Source organism: Rhinatrema bivittatum, chromosome 10, assembly GCF_901001135.1.
Source record: "Rhinatrema bivittatum chromosome 10, aRhiBiv1.1, whole genome shotgun sequence".
In the NCBI taxonomy this organism is placed as follows: domain Eukaryota; kingdom Metazoa; phylum Chordata; class Amphibia; order Gymnophiona; family Rhinatrematidae; genus Rhinatrema; species Rhinatrema bivittatum.
In genome coordinates, this window is record NC_042624.1 from 92,639,831 (window position 1) to 92,666,979 (window position 27,149).

General features: G+C 41.0%; 1 protein-coding gene across 1 annotated transcript in view; it reads right to left on the bottom strand.

Annotated features, from left to right (window-relative positions):
- AK5 (adenylate kinase 5) overlaps positions 1 to 27,149 on the bottom strand; it is a 273,170-nt gene that overhangs the window by 97,679 nt on the left and 148,342 nt on the right. Inside the window, exons 6-7 of the mRNA XM_029618848.1 lie at positions 17,059 to 17,149; positions 2,960 to 3,036 (exon numbers count right to left, since the gene is read on the bottom strand). Coding sequence (XP_029474708.1) covers positions 2,960 to 3,036; positions 17,059 to 17,149 — 168 coding nt within the window. The remainder of the gene's footprint in view (positions 1 to 2,959; positions 3,037 to 17,058; positions 17,150 to 27,149) is intronic.

Genomic DNA, 27,149 nt, shown 5'->3' on the forward strand with positions numbered 1-27,149 from the left:
CTAGGCAGATATGCATGGTTTTAAGGGTCATAGTAACGAAACATAGTAACACAGTAATGATGGGAGAAAGGGTCCATCCAGTCTGCCTAGCAAGCTTCTTATGGTAAGATCTACCATGCCAGGTAGGTCACCCCAGGTTGCTCTTAAGGGTAGTCCATGCAGTTACCTCCAACTCTTATGATAAGGGTAGAAATATTTACAATCAAAAACCAAGCAACTGTCAAACCCATAAAAAATTATTGCTAGCAACATTTTTACTGGGTGAGGGGGGTCTTCCAGAAAATTCCAGCAATGCTGCTTTGATTTGCTTTTGGACTTGGCCATAGAAGCAGTCCTGTGCTTTTCCCCTTATGTCTGCATTTCAGTACTCCCAGACCACCCTAAAAGTTGGGGTCCATGTTGGTTGCCACCTGAATCCAGACTAACTGGGGGGAGTGAAGACTCTCAAACCTGGTGGGGGAGAGGGCTGGAGGATCTCTCTCTTGAATGGGGATGAACTGGTGAAGCTGGGAATGGAGTTGGCGCACGCCCTTTTAAAATCCCGGATTTACGTGGTAGAAGCAGGATTTGTGCAGATTTGGTGCACATGCGTGTGCAGCCAGGCAATTTTATAACATGTGCCCCTGGGTGTGGGCTGACGTATGCATGCAAATGTGCGCATGCATGCTGGTTTGAAAGTTACCGTCCCTGATTGTGAGCTCCTGATGAAGCCCATTTGCAGGTGAAGCAGAGGCCTTTGTTGAGCTGAAGAGTGGAATGAAAGGACAATAAGAATAAGCCCAGTGAAAAAAGGTTTTTTTCAGTCTGAAAAATGGACTATAAAAGTAAACCTTGTGTAGAGAAGTTTTAAGATTTATGGCTTTATTGTGTGAATTTTTGCATTTACACAATTATGTTATATGTGCAGTGTATACATATATTCATGCTATCAAAATCCTGGCAGATTGTGGCTTTTAGTTTGGAACTTCGTATTCCAGTATGTGTTGGTATGGACGAGTATGGCGTGGGAACTATGTCAAAGTTCTTTGGTGGTAAAAAAGATTCTTTTGTATGGAAATATTTGGATAGATGGTATCTCTTGCAATTAGAAATTGTTTTAAGAGACATATAAATTGTAATAAAGTTTTCCAATACTTTTCTAAAAAAAAAATTTTTTTTAAAGAAAAATTGCTTTGTGGGTGTTCCCCTCTGTTTGCATTTGTATTTCACATTGAGTAGGAACCCTTATTGATGTCATTGAATAAAATACTGAGTGTTCATGACTATATATATGAGGGAGTCAGATAAATTCTCCAAACTTTGGCAGAGCTGCACACTTGTAGCTAGATTCATCTTTCTGCCAGGGGAAAAGGTGTAGTTATTTCCTGCGGTGTTGCCAATGATAATGTGGAAAACGTTATTGCCCGCAGCGCTGCTGGGCCATAACCATACCCAAACCCCAGCCCCACTTCTCCCCTTCCCCTCATTTAAATAATATCATCGCAATGCTGCCGTTATTGCGTGCGGTAGAGCGTTATCACACGCGATAAGGCCACATCGCATTTTGATAAATGACCCTAAAAGTTTGGGTTGTCTGAGCAATTATTGTTTTGCAAATCTATTATAGTATGTGCCTGTGCGAGTTTAGAAACAGTAACATAGAAACATAATGGCACAAAAAAGACCGTATGGCCCATCCAGTCTGCCCATCCATCCAATCAATTTAGCATTATAATTCTCATCATTTCCTTAAAGATCCCTGGTAATTATCCCATGCTTTCTAGAATTCAGATACTCTATTTGTCTCCACCATCTTCATTGGGAGGTTATTTCACATATTCACCACCCTCTCTGTAAAGAAATATTTCCTAAGATTACTCTGAGTCTATCCCCTTTCAACATGACCCCCTCATTCTAGAGCCTCCTTTCCACTGAAAGAGGCTCACCTCCTGTGCATGGAAGCCTTTGAGATATTTGAATATCTCTATCATATCTCCCCTATCTCCCTTTCCTCTAGGGTATACATTGTTAGATCTTTAAGTCTATCCCCATATGCTTTAGAACGTGGACTATTTTAGTAGCCACTCTCTGGACTGACTCCATCCTGTTTATATCCTTTTGAAGGTGCGGTCCCCAGAACTGCACACAGAATTCCAAGTGAAGTCTCACCAGGGACCCATGCAAGGTAATATCACCCCATTTTTCTACTGGCCGTTCCTTTCCCCATGCAGTCAAGCATCTTTCTGGCTTTTGCGATCACATTATCCACCTGTTTGGCCACCTTAAGATCATCAGATACAATTACCCTCAGATTCCATTCTTCCTTTGTGCTTAGAAGAATTTCACCTTCAATAATGTAACATTCTCTTGGGTTTTTGCATCCTAAATGCATTACTCTGCATTTTTTAGCATTAAATCTTATCTGCCAGACCTTAGACCATTTCTCGAGCTTCACTAGATCCCTCTTCATGTTTTCCACTCCTTCCTGGCTGTTCATTCTGTTACAGATTTTGGTATCATCGTCAAAAAGCCAAATCTTCCTCAACAATCCTCCAGTTATATCGCTTACAAAAATGTTGAACAAAACTGGTCCAAGGACTGATCCCTGAGGCACACCACTAGTAACAATCCCCTCCCTCAGAGAAAACTCCATTTACCACTACCCTATACACATCAATAGATGAGGCAAAAGCACAACTCGGTCAACTGCTTGGGCACTTCTTGTGCTATCCTTTGAAACAAAAGGTCAAAATTATCAATTTTATTTGATGCCCTTTTTTACATTTCTGTGGTCTATAAAAAGCTTCTTTGGAATTCTTGGGATCAATGCTCTATTTAGGATGCATGAGTTACAGAGCAAGATGGAGGGGAGAGTACATAGAAGTACTACAGTCACACAAAACATAAGGACGCTATTACATGAGAGGGCTAGAAAGAAATTGAAATGGAAAAAGTCACGGTACAAGAAAATTGTCATTACCTGATCTTCAAAGTCTGACTCGGTATCAACTGCATCTCCAGCATCTATAATAAGACTGAGGTCGAGTTCACTTGGCCCTAAAATATCAAATAAAATGACACTTCTCAAATACTGACCAGCAGCATGCATGGCACAACAAAACGGTTATAGCTTTAATCGTTCTCGCATTGTTTAACATTACAATGAATTGCTCCATCAAAAGTATATTTCTTAAATCACCTAAGACAATGAACCTTCCAGAGTTTGAAAGAGCTGCAAATTGTAAGAAAGGAACAGATTTATGATGGCACAACTGCTTAAGGGTGCACAGTTCAGCTTTATTGCAAAAAGATGGACATGAAAACATCACAGTAGCCATTATAGAATTACAGCCTAACTCTAAATCTCAGGATCATAATCTCATCCTCAGTCCATTATTATTGACTATCCATAACTGCCTAAGACACAATGCGATCTTCTAGGAATCTCTGCTTTCTAAACAATGTAAAATACTGAAAACATCCTCATTTTTATCAGTGTGTGTATATATTTATTTTCCCAACACATCATTTAAAAGAATCTTCTCTGCTTATTCACTGCTCAGATTTAGAAAATTCAGAAACTCCCAACATCTTCAAGCGCTCCTTAAATACATCTGAAATGAAATTTTCCTGCACTTTAGCTGTCCATAAACTACTCCTGGGGGAATTCTGTGCAAAACAAATTTAAATTCTGTGCACAAAAACTTAAAATTCTGCAAAATTCTGTATACTTTATATTGGTCAAAATAACACAACATACATAACAATCTAAAAGTAATTACATTTTAAATTAATACAGAAAAAAAGTTATTACTTAAAGATGCAGAATTTTAAATATTTTGAGCAGAATTTCCCTAGAAGTTCACTGTAAGAGTGTCCCTTCCATTCTCTCTCCCTACTCCCCTGGCCACTTTGCTCTCTCAGGCCCCAACTCCTCCACCTGCCCGTATCTCTCCCCTCCACCTCTAGGCTCAACCCCTTCCACTCAATCTCCACTCCCAGAGATTGACTTTTCTCTCAGTACTGCCCCTTACACAGGCTCCCTGTGTCCCTTTCTCTCACACATGCACCCTCCCACAAGCTTCTTATGTCTCTCTCTCACACATCCCTTCACACAGGCTCTCTCTCACACATACATAATCCCTTCATACAGGCTCCCTCTCTCACAAACAAGCACCCTCACATACTCACAATCCCTTTTTCACACATACCAGCTCCCAAACTCTAATGCACATATACATACACATTCCTTCATAATCTCCTCACAGACTCCCTCTCTCTCTCCTCAAAGCACTCTCACACATGCTCTCTCTCTCCCCAAGCACCCTCACACATTCTCTCTCTCACCCCCCAAGCACCCTCACATCCCTCAAGAACCCTCACACCCTCCAAGCACCCTCACACATGCTCTCTCTCACCCCCAAAAGCACCCTCACACATGCTCTCTCACCAAGAACCCTTACACATGCTCTCTCTCACCTCCCCAGGCTCGCAATCTCTCTCACACACACACACACACTCACTCTCACCAGGGCCTTCATCTTCACCGCGAGCGGGTCTTGCTCTGCTCACGGCCCGCCGGGGTCTTCATCTTTGCCACGAGTGGGACGAGCTCTCCTCGCTGCACGCTGTAGCCTTTATCTTTATCAGGAATTCTGCATGAGGCGTGTGTACCTTAAGCGAAGCTAAAAAGAGGCGTTCCCTGAAGGGATTTTTGGCCAGGAAGGAAAACAGCGTGCATATGTGGTATTATGAAAAGTGTGGGATGAATTTTCAAAGAGTTTTGAGTGCAAAACTTTAGCATATGTATGCGTAAGAAACCTGCACCGCATCTGTGCCCAGTCTGTAGCCTTCCCGTGAATTTGGGAGTGGGCTACAGATTGTATACTGATGATATCCATTTTTTGTGCTTATTACAACTATGCCGACTGAAGCACTGAATACCACCGGTAAATGTTTAAGCACTATTAGAAAACGAATGATGTCCAATAGGTTGGTGCTCAGTACTGGAAAGTCAAGAGCTGATCAGACTGAGTACATTTCCCATGTTCCTACTTTTTTCCAGCTTGAGGAGCAAGTGCTGCTGTTTCTCAACAAGTAAGGAATCTAGGTGTTCAATTAGACTCTGATTTGTCATTATGGCAACAGATAAAGAAGGTTGCAACAAGCACCTTTTATAAATTGCGCTTACTTAGAGGCTTAAAACCATACTTGTCTATGAATGATTTCTGTACTGTTTTGCAATCTTCAGTGCTCTCAGAATTAGAGTATTGCAACTCACTTTATGTTGACGTGCCAGTGGTCATGCTGAAATGTTTGCAAGCAGTGCAGAATGCAGCTGCAATGATGATAATTTGATCTAGATCATGTGCTCTTATTACCCCCAGTTTTGCGATCTTTGCGCTGGCTCCCCATATTTAGGAGAATCCAATTTACGATTGTAACATCGATCCATCCTGCATTAGGTGACTAAATTTCAACGTCTATCAGTTCACTTCTGAAGATTTCTAAATCCCAAAGAGCTCTGGGCCGGATCTCTCTGGATATTCCTCAGTTCGGCATGCATGTTTAGCAGAGACTAGAGAGAGAACGTTTTTTGGTTGTTGGCTCACTCATGTGGAACAATCTACTTGATGAGATCAGACCAATTAGTGCTATTTACCATTTAGAGTACACGTGAAAGCATTTTACTTCAAACAAGCATATTGTGCAAGTGGAGCCTGATATATTTTAATGGGATTTGTTGCTCAGTAAAAGTTACACTCTGGCACAGAATTTAGAGAAGCAAAATATATTTGGCAATTTAGTGGGGTCCAGACCTTACAGTATGTAACTGCATCCCCAGGTACGAACTGCTACCCGATAGAGCCGTAAAAGAATTTCATTTTACTCTTGGGGCTGGCGCCTTAACAGGATAGCTTGAACACAGTCTCCTCCTTCCAGGGCCTGGATTCTTTGTCGAGTGGGGGGAGGGAGATTACTTCCAAGGCCCCGAGTGCTAAGGGTGACTCCTGGTGTCTTTGTTCTCATCCCTGGGAGAGGGTTATCGGTACCTCACAATGTGTGCTGAATGTGCCAAATAAAACCACTGGAGCCACTGGGTTCATGTCCAAAAATAAAGCCTTTACTGCTGAAAATGTTATGTAGAATGGCACAACAACTTAATCCACAGCACCACAGAGTCTCTTACTTTTACAATCTCTCCCTCAATCTGTGCAGGAAACTCTGGCACCAGAACCAGAGAAACTTCTACCCTCCAGGGCTTGGGAAAAGAGAGTCCCCAGGCAGACAAGTTACCCCTTAGATGGGCAGGACCTCTCTTCCAAACTGGCAAAAATAAAATGTTACTGTTTTTGCATAGAGAGCTAAATTCTCTCTCTTGCCAGGAGAAAAACTCAGAAAAGAAGGCACAGAGCCTCTTCCACTCAAACAGGAGTGGGGAAACAATGATGGGTGTCCTCAGCGATCTCAAAGTTCCCTTTTCTCCTAGTTAGGCCTTCTAGATTTTGTTTGGTTCTTACACAGTCTCTTGATTTCTTCTCTCTGGCTCCCTGATGGGAGGCATCCCCTTGAAGCAAGCAGCGCTCTTTTGCTTCAAACAGGAAGGAAGGGCAGCCAAAACTTCCTCCTGGATCTTGAAATCAAACTGAATTTAACACCCGAGTGCCTCCTTGCAGCAGTTCACTCACACCTCCTTCCTCATGGAGGATATGGAGGGCAGGTCCTTCCCTAAACTTCACAGCCCCAGACACAGGGTTTTCCTGTGCCCTGAGCCCGGGTGCTGTACAGGCGCTCACAAGGCTCCTATCACTGAAAATCCTAAACCCGAAAAAATATATCCAGAAGGAAAATCCTCACCAGCTAGGGAGTGGACTGGAAGAGGAAACCCCTGCTGACCCTAGTCAGTCTCCCCAAGGCAAGGTCTGCCTGGCTCCTCTGACCGGGCCTGAAAAACAACTCAAGTAAAACTCCTCACTACCTCCTAACTCTCAGCACACCATAATGGACTGCCTTTTGAGCTCTTTGTGGAGAGCTACTATCTTAGACTCTCAAAGGGGACGGCCATTCCAGACCCCTCAAAGGGAGGGGCTGTGAGTGAATGGTGCCCCCCCCCCTTAATTATTAACTTACCATGACTTTCTGAACACGAATTACCAAGGACTTACCGGTGGCCTACATCATGGTCAGGTTACAGGTAAATCATCAGGAAAGGCTAAATAGATAAGAGCTCTCCAGCTTGGAGAAGAGAGGTCTGAGAGGGAATATGATAAAGTTCTACCAGGTCATCAGAAGGGTGGAACAGATAAACATGGAAAGGTTATTTACTCTCTTTCAGAAACTACAAAGACAAGGGGGTCACTCCATGGGGAGCAGATTTAAAACATATTCAGGAAAGTACCGGTATTTTTCTCATTCAGTGCACAATTTAGCTATAGAATCTGTTGCTGGAGGATGTCATCAAGGCAACTAGCATAGCGGAGTTGAAAAGGGGTTTGGGCGAGTTACTGGAATAAATGTCCATAAACAATTACCCAGACAAACAAGGGAAAAGCCACTGGGGCAACAAGAAATGGATCTAATCTTTAGAATCTGCCCAAGACAAGAATATAGGCTTGAAAGAAAGTTGGACTGACCCAGCATCGCATTTACAGTATGTTCACATTCCCGCGCAGTTAGATTTATACATTTTGAAAATATGCTTACAAGTTTCACTTACGAAACTGAAGCTGTACTTGCTTTGGTTGTGCCTCCCTTGGTTGCTTATGCTGCAAATAACCTGTTTTGCTAAAGTTCTGAAATACAGCACAGGACAGCCTGTAGTAAGCAGTTAGTCTTATTTCCTTTTAATATGGTGATACCTTGGCATCCATGATTTTTAAAAACCCCAACAATTCCTTTATAAAAGGGTTAATACATGTAGGCAGGAACATTTGTTTATCTTGCTTTTTGTTTTAAAATAGGATTTGAGACAATCTCTCTCTTCCTTTCATTTAAAGGGCACTTTTCAAAGCCACTTATGTGCATAAAATTTGATGTTCGTAGATGGTTTGTCATAAAATTGCCCAGGGGCTGTGCACATAAAAAGTGTGTGTGTAATCCAATCTTTATGCACACAAAAAATACGTGCCCCAGGCGGCGGAGTTGGGATTTCCGCATAGCCTTTTGATTTTAAAACGTTGTGCAAGTAAATTAACCTGCACAAGTTATGTCCTGCTAAGAGCAGGAGAAAATCTGTGGGAGTTAGTTTGTACCCATTCTTAGGGATAGCGTTCAGAGTGCATTTATGTACATTCGTTCACTCCGAAAAAAAAGAGGTAATTTATTTGCTTTGGCAAAATGTAAATTAGGCAGGTTGTTCTCCAATTACTCTCTTAATATTCATCAGGCATGCACCTGGACCCCAAAGGAATATAGAAACTAATAGGGGATATACTGGGAGAAGTTTGGCAGTCATATAGTATTCAAAATTGTTTTTTGTGTGTTTGCTTTGAATTTCCCCCAGTTATGCAAATACTTTGCCTTTGATTTGTGGTCAAAATTTTGCAAGGACATTATATATAACACAACAATATTAGCTGTCAGCTACCATTAGGTAAATGTGCTTATGGCAGTAACTCAGCTAATATAAAATGCTGTGAAACTACTTGCTACAAGAGAACAAACTCTTACAGCTACTATGCAAGCATCACCTGGTAAACCTGAGGAGATGTTTGTCAAATTCATTTATCTAATGAAGCAAGATTATTTTGAGCTTACTATATATAGCTGTCATCAAGTCAACCTGTTATTAAGGGAGGATGAGCATGGTTCAGATAGATTGGGGTTCAGTAGAGCAGAAGTATTAATGTATTGAGTGCATAATCAAAGCCTTTGGTGGTAATTTTCAAAAGGAGTTAGGCATGTAAACGTAGCATATATCGTAGCAATTTTCAAAAGCCCACTTACATGTGTAAAGTGCATTTACAAGCGTAAAATTCAGTTTTAAGCAGGTAAATCTTTTGAAAATTACCTCTTTATTGTATAGGCCTTTGTGTGCACAAAAAACACTTATTGTGCACATTAAATGTTATTGCATAGACCCCCATGTTTAGGATTATTTGAATACGCACTATACTAACTGTCCAAACTAAAAGGCTTGTTAGCCGAGTGGAATCCCTCCATAAGAATGTGCTGAATGATACATCAATGGCAGCTTCTTCCAGGGCACCCCCTTCTCTCCCTTCTAAGCCCTTAGACTGACGACTTAGCTAAGTTCAGGGGCTAACCAAGATCCTTCATGCCCCATCGGTACCACGGAATGGGCACTAACCATTCCAGAGATGTCCCCTTTCTTCTCTGGCAGGAGGGACTGCAGAGCCCTCTTGTTAGCATGGCCACTGAACTGCAAATGATGCCGATTAGTGATGATTCATGATGTATCAGGTGGCACCATGCTTGATATACAGTGTAGTGTTGGTGGAGGAATTCCCCCTGCTTATTTTTTTCACATCAGACTGGTTAGCATGTGGGATTTTCTAGCTAACAAATTTGGCAGCAGTAATGGGAGATTTCAATTTCCCCACTATTGACAGGGTAAATTTCACATCAGGACAAGTGAGGGAGGTAAAGTTTTCAGATGAAATAAATGACTCTTACATGGAACAGTTGGTCCAGGAACTGGAAAGAGGGGGAGCCATTGTAGACCTGATTCTTAGTGGAATGCATGATTTGGTGCGAGAGGTGGTGAGGCTGCTCAGCAACACCGATCATACTGCAATCAAATTTGACTTAACGACTGGGAGGGCACTGAGTAAATCTACGGCTCCAGCATTACGTTTTCAAAAAGGATACTTTGATAAGGTGAAGAAAAGTTAGGAAAAAAATGAAAGGTGCAGCTAACAAAGGTTAAGAGTTTACATCAGGAGTGGTCATTGTTTAAAAATACCATCTTGGGATGTCCAGTCCAGATGTATTCCATGCATTAAAAAAAAGTGGAAGGAAGGTCATACAACTGCCAGCACGGTTAAGGTGAGGTGAAAGAGGCTATTTTAGCCAAAAGAACTTAGTTAAAAAATAAAATGAATCATCTGAGTAAAATAGGAAAAAAGTATAAGCACTGGCAAATAAAACACTGATACGGCGGGCTAAAAGAGAATTTGAAAAGAAGCTGGCCTGAGAGGCAAAAACTCATACTAAACACTTTTTAAAATACATCTGAAGCAGGAAGCCTGTGAGGGAGTGTGTTGGACTGTTAGAGAAGTTAAAGGGGCACTGAATGAATTCTTTGCTTTGGTATTTACAGAAGAGGATATTGGGAAGATACCTGTGCAGAAAACTGTATTTAATGGTGATAATTCAGAAGAACTGATATAAATCACAGTGAAGCTGAAAGATGTAATAAGGAAAATTAACAAACTAAAGAATAGCAAATCGCCCGGACCAGATGGTCTACACTCCTACTGGTAATTTGTAACTTATTATTGGGATTGTCCATCATAACAGAAGAGAGGGTGGCCAGAGTAACTTCAATCTTTAAAAAGGCTCTAGGGGTGATCTGGGAAACTATACACTGGTTGACTTTACTGCTGGAAAAAATTGTAGAAACTATTCTAAACAACAAAATCACAGAACATATAGAAAAGATATAGTTTAATGGTTCACAACCAGCATGGATTTATACAAGGGAAATCTTGCCTCACCAATCTGCTACATTTTTTTTAAGGGTTAATAACCATGTGGTTAATGGTGAGCCAGTGGATGTAGTGTATTTGGATTTTTAGAAGGCATTTGACAAAGTGCCCCATGAGACACTTCTGAGAAAATTAAGTAGTCACGGGATAGGAGGCAATGTCCTATTGTGGATTGCAAACTGGTTAAAAGACAGGAAACAGAAAGTAGGACTAAATGGTCAGTTTTCTCAGTGAAGAAAGATAAACAGTGGGTGCCTCAGGGACCTGTACTGGGACCAGTGCTTTTTAATATATTTATAAATGATCTAGAAAGGACGATGAGTGAGGTGATTACATTTGCAGACAACACAAAATTATTCCGAGTTAAATCACAAGCAAATTGTGAAAAATTGCTTGAAGACCTTGTGGGACTAGAATACTGGGTATTTAAATGGCAGATGAAATTATTGTGGACAAGTGCAAAATAATGAACATGGAAAAAAGTAACCCAGACTAAAGTTGCACAATGTTAGGTTCCATATTAGGAGTTACCGCCTAGGAATAAGACCTGGTCATCATAGTGGAAATCCTTGGTTCAGTTTTTGGCAGTGGTCAAAACAAAGCAAGCATTGTTAGGAATTATTAGAAAAGGAATGGAGAATAAAATAGTGAATGTCATAATGTCTCTGTATCTCTCCATGGTGAGGCCGCACCTAGAGTACTATGTGCAGTTCTGGTCACTGCATCTCAAAAAGAGATAGAAGTATTGGAAAAGGTACAGAGAAAGATGACCAAAATGATAAAGGGGATGGAACGGCTCTCTTATGAGGCAAGGCTAAAGAGGTTAAGGCTATTCAGCTTGGAGAAGATACCTATGAGAGGGGATATGATAGAGGTCTATAAAACTAAGAACGGAATAGAACAGGTAAATCTAAATCAGTTATTCTTTCCAAAAATGCAAAGACAAGGCAACACACCATGAAGTTAGTAATAGGAGAAAATTATTTTTCACACAATGCACAATTAAATTCTGAAATTCATTGCCAGAGGATGTGGTTAAGGCAGTTAGCATAGCAGGGTTTAAAAAAGGTTTGGATAAGTTCCTGGAGGAGAATCCATAAACTGTTATCAACCAAGTAGACTTATGGAATAGCCACTACTTATCACTTTGCGATAACAACATGGGATCTATTTACTGTTTGAGATCTTGCCAGGTACTTGTGACCTGGATTGGCCACTGTTGGAAACAGGATACTGGGCTTGATGGACCCTCGTGTGACCCAGTATGGCAAGTCTTATTTTCTTAGCTTGATGTTAACTTTTTCTGTGTTAAAGTCCACATTAGTATCAAGAATATCCTATGGAGGGAAGGTTTTAGTAAGTTCTTGGCAAAATATATTGCATATCATGTTTTAACTGGGATCTGCAGGCAAAAATCTTTTTTTTCATTTGGGGGGGGGGGGGGGTACTATACCGATTTAAGTTTACTTATGGGAAAATTGTAAATCCCTCCCCCCGCACGTAAAATCTGGGGGTTATGTGCGCGGCTGGGGCTTGCGCACGCTACATGCGTTTTAGAAGGGGCTCGGCTGCGTGCATAACCCCTGTTACGCACACAAGAGCCGGGCCTCGCAAAAGGGTTGGTCTGGGGGGCAGGGAAGGGCGGTCCAGGGGGGTGGGGTGGGGTAGAGCTGGAGGCGGCCGGTACAGGAGCTGGCGCTAAGTTCTTAAACAAAGGGAAAAAAAAAAGGTATGAGCTTTTAAGGAGTCGGGGAGGACAGGGGAATAGGGAGGGAGTATGGGCAGGGGGGTAGGGAAGTTCCCTCCCAGTCCGCTCCTTAATTAGAGTGGACTGGGAGGGAACTGGGGAAGGCCAGGACGCATTGCTGTGCGGAAATTGCATAATTCTCCCCTCCCCCCCTTATGCGCGCTGCCCCGGATTTTATAACAAGTGCGTGCCGGCACGCGCATGTTATAAAATCGGCGAGTCCATGCACACGTGCGCCACATGGTGCGCACATATGGATGCACACACACATGTTTAAAAATCTACCCCATAATGTTTATTTTGGTTCATTTTATTTTCTGAACGAAAAAACCCCCCCAAAAACGAAACAGTCCCCCCCCCCCACCTTCTCATGGATCACATTGACCCCTTCCGTTGGGGCCTCCGATGTAGAAAGGAGCAGTAGTGATCCCCAGTTTCTCCTGCCCTGCCTGGCTCCAGCTCTGGTTCAAAAATGGAGCTGGCCTCCCCTGAGGCTGGCACAAGTTTGTTTTAGGGCCCCGAGTATGGTATTTTGTCAGGTTTTCAGTTCATTGAAAAATGAATGCACACCCCTAGTTTTAACATGCACATAACAATGCTTACCCAAGCTGCATGCTTTGAAACTTGATATGGGCAAAGAGTACCCAGAGATATTTCCACCTCCTTTTTCTCTCTACTTTTTTTCAGTGAAAATAATGTGCATAAAACAGAAAATGCAATCTGCAGGTGCGAATTTTCCTCCCTGAACCAAAACTTGGCTCTAGGAGTGCCTCCTCTTAATGCACTCGCTTGGAGGAAGGGCAATATTCGGATAATTTATGCAGCTGATTGATGCTACTTACCCCCGTGTGGCTCTGAAAATGACTCTCATATTGTCAGAAAAGATGCCCTCTTTTTCAAACATCTCTTCCTAATTTCTTGCCTAGTCAAAATTACTTAGACTGAATTTGATAAAGGCCAGTATCTTTTCTCACCATGAAATGTGCAGTCTGAAATTCAGGAAAATACTTGCATTATTTAGAGCTGGGCACTAGATTTGCTGGCTAATGTGACGCTCCAAGAAACCACCATCAGCACAGTCAAAAGATCGGTTTTAAGGGATTTGCATACTAAAACGATAGAGAGTTCTGATTTGGCTTTCGCTATGGTTCCTTTAATACAAATGTTATTGTTCTCCCCAAGTTCTGGAATTCCTTCACAAGCCGTTGCTATTAGCAACAGGCTTAATATATCACAGAAGCTGGCCCTGAGAATACCATTATCAGCGAGAGAAGCAATGAATAGCTCGCCTTCCCTTATACAAATGTTTATTGCCTCGTTGGCTGTAAATGGGTCTTACAAATGCCCTTCAATGAGTGGACAATAGAGCACTCAGAAACTATGATTTCAGTCCACGATTGACGATAAACAACAACAGCTTTCAACTGAAAGGCAGGCCTACCTAACTGATTATTATTTCCCCCCACATAAAATTATTAAGGGAGGGTCAGCCACGGGTTTCCATGTAGCTTTTCAAAACTAGGTCTAATGCTAATAATTTGTCATTCGGCCTCTCTTCCCCATGCAGACTATAAACTTTCTGGGATGAGAAACTCTTCTGAATTGTACCTAAATGAGTGGGGTTAATTGTTTGCTGCGTTCTTGTTTTATGTCCAGCTTGATTTATTCTTGCATCTATTTATGTACTATTTATTTTACAGGCATTGAAGATGTTTATTGTAAGGTGCCCTGAGTAGGGCATTGCATAAAACCCAAAACAATAACTTGTACAGTGCTGTGCATACGCTTAACGTCAGAATTTGAAAACACAAGTAAAAATAACGGAATCGATTTTTTTCAATTATATTTTGTAGATTACAGTTTTTCTGTTTCAAATATGTTTGCCCACTTTTGTTACTGAGTACCTCCCACAAGTAGCTGCTCCTTTCAGGGCATTGTGTTTCGAATATTTATTTATTTATTTATTTATAGCTTTTCTATACCGACTTTCCAATAACAGAATTACTGATCAATTCGGTTTACATTTTAAACTTTAACAGTGACAGGTAATTGTCTTACAATGAACAGGAATAAATAACTTGGAAATAAATATATGGGGAATATAACAGATACAATATATAAAGCCTAATGTAGGCAAAGGCATAAAAAACATAGGCATAAAAACATAGGCTTGGGTATTGATTTTTTTGAGTTCTTTGGGGTATTATTTGTGTTATTCATTGGGGTATTTCTTTGGGGTTTGAGGAATGTTTAGAGTTGAACTTGTCTCTTTCTTATATAGATCTCTTGTCGGTTGTTTGAAAACCTGAGTTATTTAAGTAGTTCTCTTATAGATTGATTGAAAAAGACCTAAAGGGGACCTTGGCAGAGATGAATTCAGCCAGCTGAAATTATGGAAAAGCTTGGTGGAAGAGCCAGGTCTTAAGTCTTTTTTTGAAAACAATGGGGCATTGCACTGATTTGAGTTCAGGTGGGAGAGTATTCCAGAGTTTGGGGCGAGCTGTGGAGAATGCTCTTTTGCTTAACGCTGATTTCATTGGATGGGTTTGGAGGTTGTTTCTGTAGGCTTGTCTCACTGGTCTAGTAGAGTAGAATAATCCAACTTGGTCTAGTAGAGTAGAATAATCCAACTTGTGCCTCTCCTGCATTGTCGTCTGTCTCCATCCCATGGGAAACAGCCTGACTTGCCTTTGGATGCATTAGCTGAAGATGGGAAATATACATAGCCCTAAACATGAGTCTGTGTCGTGACAGACTTCCAACCTCCTCTGAGAATACTGCCCAGTGTTCCTCAATATAACTTAATACATTCCGATGGGAATTAAAAAAAAAAAATCACATTAGTGGCAACAAAATGAGTTATTGCAAAATTTGGAATAATCTAACTAAGCCCCTTCCTGAGGCTTGAATTTAATTATTATGGGACACCTATGCATTAGAACAATTAACACAAGTAATAAAGGGCAATTATCCTGGTGTTGCTAAAATTTGGAAACTGTTTGACTGGGGAGCAATAGACGGGTTATTAGACAAGGTGACTGGGGCACAGCTTTTCTCAACATAAAAGATTTTGAAAACTTGAGCAAACTGAAACTTGAGCAAACTGGTGGGTTTGGTTCTGCTGTTTTATTTTTTTTAATTCCTTTCCTTTTGTATTATTATTTGAATACTTTTTTTTCCTAATAGTCAAGGGGGCTGTTTGTATTAGACTAAACTGGCATTTGACATTTGCTATGTTTCAAGTTTTATGCAATTATTGTTATCTATGAGATTTAATAAAGAATAAAAGTTTAAAAAAAAAAAGAAAATGACTGACAGAAATCTAAAATACTTTATGAGTAACAGAATTAATATTTCCTGTTACTGTAGATGTTCTTCTACTCATGAATAGTAAGCATTAGGTTTACGCTGTAAATTAGAAATCTAATTTTCTTTGGTAATGTTTCAAGGTTGGCTTTTGAGGCTGAAACTATTGGGTGCGTTAACCGGGGGCCTGACTTTTTCATAGCTGCTTCTAAACATTTGGCCCCTGGATTGGCATCATCAGTTCTTCCTCTGAGTGGCAGGTCAACACAATCTGAGAAGCCAACATACATATAGAAATAGCTAGCTGAGGTGTCAGGCACGCTCTCTCTCCTGAATGCTGGCAGTCCCAGCAGCTCCAAAACGCAAGGGCCCACTCCGATACACAGCTCGGGGTTCCAGCATTCAGGAGACGGCGACACCCCAGGTGGAAGCAGATCTGAACAGAAGTGACTGGTTTTCTTCCTGGGACCCCTTACCAACCCCCTCCCCCAACCTCTGCTGTTTCTCCAGCTCCAGGTAGGAGCTCCCTAGTCCATGGCAACATAGTTGATTTTTGGGGGGGCATTCGGATGAAAATGGCTGCCAACCTGTGATTTACCCCCTTTTTTCCTTAATGAAAGGAAGTTTAGAATGAAGCCAAAAATAAATACAGAAAATGGTGCCATTAGAAATTCCGGTTCTAATTTAAGAGTTCCACATTTCTAAGATTTTCAGAGTTGGAACTTGGAAAAGAGGGGGACACCCCACCACCCAGAAGCTTATCTGACAAACTGGAATATAAACCAAGACCTGCGGTTATTGTACAATATTTTGCTGAATTAATTTTGTTAAGAAAAATACATGCTAATTTACTCCTGTATTCATTGAAGATTGCATATTAGACCTTGAAACCTAGGGCCTGACTCACAAAGGCTTTTCTTCCATTCCGTGTCTACGGCAAGAAAGTAAATCGGGTCTCAAGTGTTCTATCTAAGTTCTGCTGTTTATGTAAGACTGAGGAAAAGACTCCTGTAAATAAGCTAGCTTTGCATGAAAATACATCTAGCACGCTGAATATGCACATGCTTAGGAATAAACTTCTTTATCCAGATGTAGCCTGTCTCAGAAGTAGCACGCTGCATAACACATTTGAGGTGGGTGGTGCCACTGGGAGGAAGTGCAACTATCCCAGGCGTAAAACTATGCCTGGCTTGCCGCTAACTTGTTGATAAGAAGAAAAAAACATTCTCTCTTTCCTGGAGAGTTCTCTGCAGCTGCAAATTTCCACTTCAGATCTATTTCACAAGTAGAAAAACAGTGTTCTTCAAGTTATCACTGAATAAAACCAGCCCATTCTGCGAAGGCACGGTAACTCACCTGCCACCGGTTCTTTTGGAGGAAATAGCTTATTGTCAACCGCCACACTTATGTCATAGAACACCTCCTCTTCATCCCTGTCTGCGTCAAACTGGTGAAAAGGAAAATGGCAGTCAGCCACGGACACGTACGACAAACTTATTAGGCAATAAGCAATGGCTCAAACAAATGAGGGTTCATTACGACTGGCTGCGCTTACAGCCGTGAGGCTCAAGGGAAACGTTAGCAACATTCTCTGACCTTTTCATGTTTCATCAACAGTTGCTCCTTTCGAGTGCTACAGCACCCACTCTAAGCATGTTTTTCTTCAGATCACATTCAAATCAGTATTGTGTATGTTGGGAAATGCTGGGTGACGTTTTGGTGGAAGAGGAACCCATGAGGGCCTGCTGAAATGTGTTGGCGTAGCTGGGGGAAACTGAGTGGCAGCAGGACTCCAATGACAAATCAGCGAACCTACTGAGAATGCTCGCAGTTGGATGCCTGCCTCATCTCTGACAATGGTGCTTGTAGATAATACCACTTATTGTCATAGTTAACCATCCCCCTGCTATTTTCTGTTTGTCAAAATCCAAAATGGCCGATTGAGCAGGCAGATGAGCGTGCCCCTCTTGCTAAATGATATTTAGACCCATGAAAATCACGAACTAGCTTGTCTGGAAGAGAATTCTTTACTGCTGGTGGAAGCATGCAATTTGTGTATGGAAGAAAAACCACTGAATTAACATTACTTCTTATATAAAGATATACAAACCCCTATTGTAAGAATTACCACACGTTTGAGGTCCCATATTCACAATATGATTGCACAAACAAAAGCAGATAAACAGAAAACCACTTTGACTCCTCTCCTCATTTTGTTTTTGATTGAATAATATTTATCCAGTAATATAGCTGCTATATTGAAACTGGTAATATCTCAAAATTAACTTGGATAAACTGACATATTTTCTCAGTACAATATAGTTGACTAAATGAATAACTGATTGATGAAGACATTGATAGGGCCAAACTGACAAGTTGTATTCTGTCCAATTAATTTTGATTGCATCTTTTTTTATTTGCATGCTCCCAATTATACTTGTCACAGACAACCTGAAATTGATTGTGTTATGGTTTAATATGCCCTCCTTTTCTGAACCTACATGCCAAAATCTGCATCCACAGGCAAATGGAACATTCTGGAATTAGCATCTGATGAGCAAGACCTGAGCATGCCAGTCTGTCAACCAAATGGACTAAGATACTAAGCTGTGAATGGCTTTTCAAACATGATAACATATGGAAAGACAGCAAATCGTGTGTGTAGTAGTGCTTGTGAATTTTAAGGCACATTATTGGCCGATTTTGCATGTGCAATTTTGAATTGCCAAGGCATTTGCAGAAATTATGCAAAATCACTAATGAGCTGAAGAATTGAGCAAATCAGCTTATTAGAGATTTGCCAGTAGCAAAATTAGTGATTTTCTGCAAAACTTTGCACCTCAAGGAAGTGTAGTTTAAGTTTTTCTGCAGCCCAGTCCACAATTTTGCACATTTTCCAACAAACTAAATACTGCAAATCTAATTTGAATAATATTTAAATGAGCAGGAATCCTGAGAAAAAGTTCTCAGGGTACTGGCTCATTTTTGCAAGCAAACCAGCTGGTTAGTATATTGGCCTCATAGCACAATGAGGTATGACGTCTTCTAATCATCTTCAAGTTTTACTTTTGCTTCTTTTAATAGCTAAAATTCTTGCAAAGCATTGGGTCCAGTGGTCCGTTACAATTTTACCAACATGATTCTGATATAGAAAAAAAAAAAAAAAAGACTACCCCAATGTTTATATCCTAATATTGTTTTCTAAAAATGTAACTTTTTTTCTGATACCTGAACCTAAATGGAATTTAGAACAGGAGCAAGAAATATCCTTCTGCCATCAATATTCTTAACTCATTCACTTATCCTAGCATTTGATGGAATAAGAAACGCGGAGTCTTCAGAACAATTTGCCCTATTTTTGCTGGTTTGTTTTTTTTAAGATCTGCATTTGTGCTAGTTAAATTAATGATATCCTAGACATTGCGGCTACACCCTCCTATCTTCTTTTGCTCTCCCTTGCACAAGATGGCTCCAATTAGAAAGACAGAATGTGTAAGGAAATTGCTAAGAGAAGTCATTAGTGAGGGCCATGATTTAACGAACAGGGAGTAGAAGCAGTGCAGAGATGTTACAGAAATAAAACATTATTGGTAGAATTTGTTCCTCCAACAAGAAAATGCAAAAAAAGGTTATAAGCACAATAAATTGTCGCTCTATTAATAATAAAGCTGTGGCATTTATATATGTAAACAAGGGATGGAGAGGGGGGGGAGAGGGGCTTTTAAGTTCTGCTTTTGCAAAACTTCACAGCACAACTTAATTCAGGATCAGTAACAATAACACTGCTTGGTGTTAGAGAACAGTGAGGGTGAGAAGGTGAGACAGCAGGAAAGGTGAAAGAATGACAAGCTATGGAGACAAGGAATATTAGAACAGTCAAGAAATGGAATATTATAGTCAGGAGAGTGAAACAAATGCCCAAGTAAGTACCTTTTTAACTTTGTGGTGCATTCTCCAGCCATCAAACATTTTATGCTGCTGAAATATTTATTCTATTTATTTATTCAAAAGCTTGCATTCCACTCCCTCCAAACAGAATGCTCGGTGTGGATATGGTGGATATGTGGCTAAGTTTCTAGCATTTATACAGCAGATACACCTGAAATGGCTACTTCGTCATTTCAGCCTCTTCTGGCGAATAGACACACAATATACTGCTGCATATTGGCTGCAGAGGGTTGAATTGGCCCCTGCATTATTTGTCCATTATGTATTTGTGGGAAAAAGTACTTAGGGATTAAGAGTCCATGCTCCTCTTGACATAAAGAAGGGAAGAGCATGAGCAAATGCTTTGTTTAGAAAAGATACAGAGGTCAATAATCAAAAGGATTTGTCCAGCTAAATTACAAATTTAGCCGAAAAATCCGAGGTTCAAATCTGTCCCACCACTGACCTGCCAAGTTTTAGCCTGATCAGTCACTATCCTGGTAAAACTTAGCCAGATAAAATTACAGGCGGGCTGGGGGGGGGGGCTAATTTAACTGATATTCAGCGGTATCCCACTTAGCAGGATAACGCTAGGACTGCCTCAGATTTGTCCTAAAGTTATGCGGCCGCCTGTAGCTGGACAACTTGTTACTTGCTCTGTTCTAAATAAAGCTGATTAAGTGGCTGCAAAATAAAAAAAAAAAAAGATTTTGGCAACTTCAGGCCAGATAACCCAGCCCCTCCCCCCTCCGAAAACATTTCAAGTGCAGGCCTTGCGCCCAATCCCTCCCCCCAACCCACCCAAAAAAAAAAAAAGCAGTGTGCACCAGCACCCCAAGGTGTTTTTCTGGAAAATCACAAACCTCTCCTGCCCCACCGTCCCAACCGCAACCTCTGTTCCGCTCTCCCAAGATGCCCCCTTCCCCTCCCACCCCCCCAAACCTCAGCCCTGCAGCCTTTCACCCTCTCTGACAGTCGCATTGCTATTGGTTGCTTCCAGCACTGTTGTCAGAATTCGGGGGGTGGGTGTATGAAAGAGGCTGGGGTGGTGGCAGAAGGGGCTCCTGATTTTCCAGAACGTATCAGGGAAGGAGGGAGGGCTTGGGCCATTATCACTGGCTGCTTTGCTTTCTTTTTAATTTGGAAGGTTAAGGGAGGGGGGGGGGATTGGGTACTATTGCCTACACTTATTTTAAGGTGCTTTCTGGGGTGGTGGGACTGAGGGATTGCTCCTGAAGACCCTGAATTCTTTTTTCTAGTTTTATTTTGCAGTCACTTAACCGGCTATATTTTGCATTTAGCCAGTTAAGTAGCAAGTTATCTGGCCTCGCATGACCAAATAACTTCTCAGGCCCTAACCAGTTATAGTCAAGCATAACTGGTTAGGTTTGAACATTACTCTGGCTAAATGTAGCCAATACCCTTAGGGGGGTATATTTCAGCAGGATGTTAAGTGCAGGCACTGCACTTATCCTGCTGAATATCTGGCTAATTTTAATTGTCTGCTTGCTGGCTTACAGAAGAATTTTAAAAGCCGGATGCATGCCAAAATTAAGAGATCCGCCTTGCGTGTCAGACATATGTACGCCCACTGGGTTTTACAAGCCACCCACCACATGTGCACACATCCCCGGATGCGCGAATCTCTCACTCCAAACCTTAAAGGGGCACGGTCTGGGCAGAGCGTGGGCATTCCGGGATGGAGCCCGAGTGCGGGCCCAGCTCCAGTGCTGCATAACTTTACTTCTGCTACTGAGGAGGTGTAGGTGTTAATAAAACTATTTCCAGGTATCACCAGGGGGTTTGAGGGGGTCTGGGCTAACTGGGGGGAATGCAGGCTATTAAACTAGGAGGGGTTTGAAGGACCTAGTTGTACACCTGGTGAACGAATTGGTGAAACTGGTCAAGGCGTGGACATGAGCTGGTTATACAATCCCTCACGGGATGGAAACCCAACTTACGCTGCTAGGCATGCACAAGCTTAAAATGAAGCACTCAGATGCATGTGCCTGGGCTATTTTTATAGCTTGCATGGGTGTGTGCACGTAAGCTATAAAAGGTCCGTGTCCCTGGGCGTGCGCTGCATGCCCGTTTGAAAGTTACCATCTCTCTGAATATTGGCTTCTATGTTTTGCAATCAGCGTAAGAGTTTGCTGGCTGTGCCAAGAGAGGCTGGTACTATTGTCAGTTAACAGAGAAAATTTCACTGTGATAAGTCTCTAATGCTATTAGCTTCTTGCCTATATAGGGACTCACTTGCTATCCTCCCACTACATAAATCAGCTTCTGTTCTGAGTTATTTTATTGCAAATTCTGAATGCCTTTGATTAAGTCTTTCTATTTCTTTCATCAGCAGTGGAATACATGCTTCATTTTCTGTCCTTTAATACCGTCACAGTACCTTTCTTCCTATCATTTGTTTTGTCTTTGAAAAGAAATGTGCCCATGTCTCCCTCAGCTCTTTCTGCAGCCCCTACTTTTCCAGGCTTCATGACACGGTGACTGACTGGCAATGGATCTCTCGTAATGCTCAGATAATAAAATTCAACAGCCTGCTCTTCATAATTCCATAAGCAGACTGTTGCTGCATGGTCCTAGCACCCTTTGCATCACATCTGGAGAATTTGAGGACACTCTTCAAAAGGGATTTCCACGAATACAAAGCATTTTGCCTGCAGAAACCATGGTCTGGCTGAAAACTCCCCCGCCCCCGTGTGCTGGTATAAGTGTGCACGTAGTTTCGTTCAGAAGTCTCCTTCACACTCGAGCGGAGGCATTCCTGGGGCAGGGTTAGGTTGGGGGGAGAAAACTACATGCACATCTTTGTGTTTTCTAAGCTCTACACGTTGTTTGGATTGGAAAAAAAAAATCCACAGAAAGGGTGCAGTAAGTGGGCGACGAACATTGTAAATGAATAAATATGTAACTGTGGGTATCTTTTTCCTTAGGCAAGTTTCAAAGTAAGCACACTTTTTTTTTTTTGTCAAAAACTGGTGCAAACTCTGTGGGGGGAAAAAAGTGGCCAGAGACTTTACAGCAGTGCCACCAGTTTTAAAACTGACCCCCCATTTGTTTTTGATTTTTTTGTTTCATTAAAAAAGAAAAATAATAATTGGTAACTACCCCAGGTCCAACCAGTCAGCATCCTCCCCTTCACCCTCCCTCCTCACTATCACTGCTGCTGTTGCTACCACCACTGACACCTAAAAAAAAAAGCTGTGTACCAAAAAAAAAAAATATATGATTAAAAAACCCACCCCTCAGGCAACTTGGATCTTGCCCATGCCAGAGGCTTGTATGCCATCTGGGAGTCTTCTGGAAAGGAGCGATCCCTTGGTCACTCCTGCCCCACTGGCGCACTTTTTTTTTTTTACAATGGTGCCAGCTGCCCGTAGCCCAGTACGAACCACAGAACAAAATGCTGCCTGCCTCATATTGGCTCGTGCTATTATGAAGTAGAGTCCTTGCAAGGCAGGAGCAACCGGGGGATCGCTTCTGCCCAGGAAGAATCTAGATGGAATAAGCCATTGGGAGGGGGGGGGGGGGTGTCTGGCATTGACTGGGAGAACATGCCTGGAAGGGTGGGGGATTTTTTTTTTTTTTTTAATTTTGCACATTTAGTTGATGGGGCCTGCAGCTAGTTTTATTGAAAAATTGAGCACACTAAACCAAAATGGAATTAAAAAAATACATAAATAAAACCAAGCCAACCAATGAAATGAAAATGGATAAAATGGGAAAAAAAATGCCCATAGGGAACAATGCTTATCATACTTAAGAATTTCTTCCTTCTTGCAACAGTGGGAATATCTCTTAATAAGTGTATAGTAACTGTAATACCCCAAACTAGTGATTTAACTCTCCATAAAACAACTATGAATAAAAGTAATGCAACTCCACCAATTTATTTTGATTTATAACTGAGAGATGCCATGCCAATCTGCCACTAGATTTACTAAACTATGTTTTAGCTTTAGCTATCTTCAGGTACTCCTGTGAGACTAATAGCAGCTAATCATGTAATTCAAAAAAATATTTTTTATTGATTTACTATGCTGTATACTGGATTAGGAGATTATTCTTTATTAAAGTGGGTGTACGCAGGAGAATGCAGGAACATCATTTTAAAGGCATGGACAAAGCTTCTGCAATCAACAAAATGCTCCAGTTTCTTACATATGTGTAGCAAAGTACATTTTGTAGAATGTTTTCAAAATTATAATATCACAATATAGAACAAGAACAGTAGAATACATTTTTACAATACCTTTCCAATTCTATAAACACTAATCGCAGCATTTATTATATTTATACTCATTCACAAGGCTTTACAATGAAGCTCTGAAAGAAACAATTCAAAATTTACAAACATACAAAATATATAAAAACCATATATATCTTCACTCCAACATCCAACATGCAATTCACATATCCCTACATCTAGACACATGTCTAACAAATATTAGAGATAAATATCAATGAACATACAATATTCTTCATATACAAGTAGAAACCCACCTTCAAAGTCCTATTTTCTTAGAATCATTTTCACTCTCACTTCCTTATAAGTCTTTTTAAATCAATCTTCTTGACGATACCTTCTTGAATCAGTTACAATCTCTAGTAGACCCATCTTAAACAGAGTCTACTCCACCCACTGTACTTTGACCATTTTTTATTTTTTAAATCCAGCTTCCACCCTTTCCCGACACTGAAGATTTTCGGCAACAAATGCCTGCTTCAGGGGAATGATAAAATTTTGAACCTAAAGTCAAAGACTATATGATGTTTTGATTCATATTTTCTAATAACGCTACTAGATATGCAAGCTCAATAACTTTAACTTACTGGGTACTGCATCGCTGTTTCCTGCTTATCTGCGACATAGGAACTCAAAGTGTCTTTCTTTCATAAAGCTTATCTTAACTGGTCTCCATAACCTATCATAAAACGATAATATGCTTTAACAAACTACTTATGACCACATTAAATAATACAGACAGTAACTTTTAAACCGGCACACCAGCGCACATGTGTGTGCATTCGTTGGCCCACACCTAGGGACATAAGAACCTAAGAAATTGCCATGCTGGGTCAGACCAAGGGTCCATCAAGCCCAGCATCCTGTTTCCAACAGAGGCCAAAACCAGGCCACAAGAACCTGGCAATTACCCAAACACTAAGAAGATCCCATGCTACTGATGCAATTAATAGCAGTGTATATGTGTATAGGCACGCATGTTATAAAAAAGCCTGGACACGCATATATGTGCTCTCAATTTTAAATGGACACGTGCATGTGTGTGGAAATGCTGCATCTATCACGCAAGTGGTGAAATTTTACAAGGGATGTGCACCTAGGCCATTCGTCATTTTCACAGTTCATTCCCAGTTCACCCAGTTTAAGGATAAGACTTGCAACCCCCCCCCCCAGGTTAATAGACTCCCTTTCCCACTGTTAGCCCTGACCCTTAAAACCCTCCTAACTTTCCTAAAATATTTTGTTTTAACACTTACACATCATCCATAGCAGAAGTAAAGCCACATGGCATGGGAGTCCGGCGAGCACCAGTGCATTTACGTATGTATGTGCAAATTTCAAGTGTGAATCCCCCCCATTGCTTCTCCTTTAATTTGTTGATAGAAATGATCATTAAAACAGAAATAGTTTTCCTTCATCGCAATGCTCATCAACTCTATCCAAAAGTTTGTCAGAACCCAAACCAGGTCAGGTCGTTGGTCTAAAAATCTCTAGCAACCTGAAGAGCCTGATCTTGTGAGATATTTGTGTACAGAGAAGTCACATCTATTGTGACTAACTTGAGATCTGGTATAGGTAGAGGAACTTGATCCAAAATGGTCACAATATGGGCTGAATCTCTAATATAAGAAGGAAGTTGTACTACAAAATCATGTAGAAATAAATCTACAAAGACCAAAAAAGATTCTAACAATGAGCCTTGGGATGAAATAATTGGGCACCCTGGTAGTTTGTCTAAACATTTGTGGATCTTAGGTAGCAAATAAAAAGCAGGGTAAACTGGATAATCCACTCTTTCTTTAGGGGTAATCCAATGACGAACCACTGCCTGATCACACAAGATGTCAATTCATTCATTAATCTGAACTGTAGGGTCTGAAGATAATAATGCATAAAAAGATGTCTGCCAACTGGGATTTAATCTCTGTCACATATTTATCCGGCTAACTTTAAGATAGCCGAGAAATTCAGCGGCGCAGCCACACCGCTAAATATCCCCTTAAATTAACCGGATAGCTATATTCGGCTAACTTAACTAGCCACTCCATGGCTGACTATTGGCCCCATTATGTATAGGTTGGTTGTCGTTTTTTGTTTGAAACTGCAATCTCTGATAAATTCTTTCTAACAAACTGTAAAAATGTAGATATCACTAGATTCATGGGTCTGGAGGGACCCATACTGAAAGGTATCTAATCACTGATCAGTCATCATTTATTTCTGGCTTATCTGAACAGTTAGCAGTTAATGGGTGGTGGAATAGTTTAGTCTATTTAATTGAATATTTTCAAAGAACAGAGTATTACATTCCAAAGGCACAGACTGATAGAAGATGGATAATAACAGGGTCCTATTCAGCTCAAAAGGTCTGTATGCATCTGGCATTCTGGAAGATGCTGGAAGTCAAATTAGAATGGAGGCTTCTCATCAATCCACCTCCTCTCAGCTCCAGTCAGCTTTCCACTTAATTCAAAAGCAGAAACCATTTTTTTTCCAGTTAGCTTTATGCTGGATTTAGTAAAATAATCTTAAACATCCTTCCACATATGTATCTGTGGCATTCCTGCCAGATGCACAATTCTCCTCCAATGTCTGACAATTAAATTACCTACTTTTTTTTTCCCCTCAGTGCAAGAATCTTTGCACCTTGCTAGCAGCAGGCATGAGAAGTAAGCCTGCCCATAGTAATGAGGATAGCAGGAATGCACAGGCTAAGGTGACAGTATTGTTTGTGACATCTTGCTATGGCCAACAGGCTGCTTTATTGCACATTTCACAGGAGAAGAACAAAGAAGTAAATGCCAGTATCATCACAAAGCAAGAAAATAGATCAACTGCTCGCCATTTTATAACTAAAGAAAATGTAATGAACATGACAGGCTTTAGTTTATAAGCTAGCATTGGATTTATACAACTGCTTTTTATGCTAGAATCAAACACAGCACCTGCAATGGCATGTTAGGAATTGGCAAATCCTAACCTGTGGAATGTTATGATTTAGTTTGGGTATAATCTAAAAATGTTGGGACAGTAATCTGTATAAGACAGCTCAATATAGGTTCTTTAATGATGAGACCTGTGCAATGAAAAGATAGGGGAAACTGGAAATTACAGGGAGGTCACATTGGATCCCTGCTTACCGCTGCGCATACCGCTGCTGGACTTTGAGCCTGGCCATTAATGGGTTGGCTACTGCTTGGATTCGGGTCTAAAGAACAGATGGGTGGATTCTAGAGGCTGTTTTCAAGCTTTCTGGGAG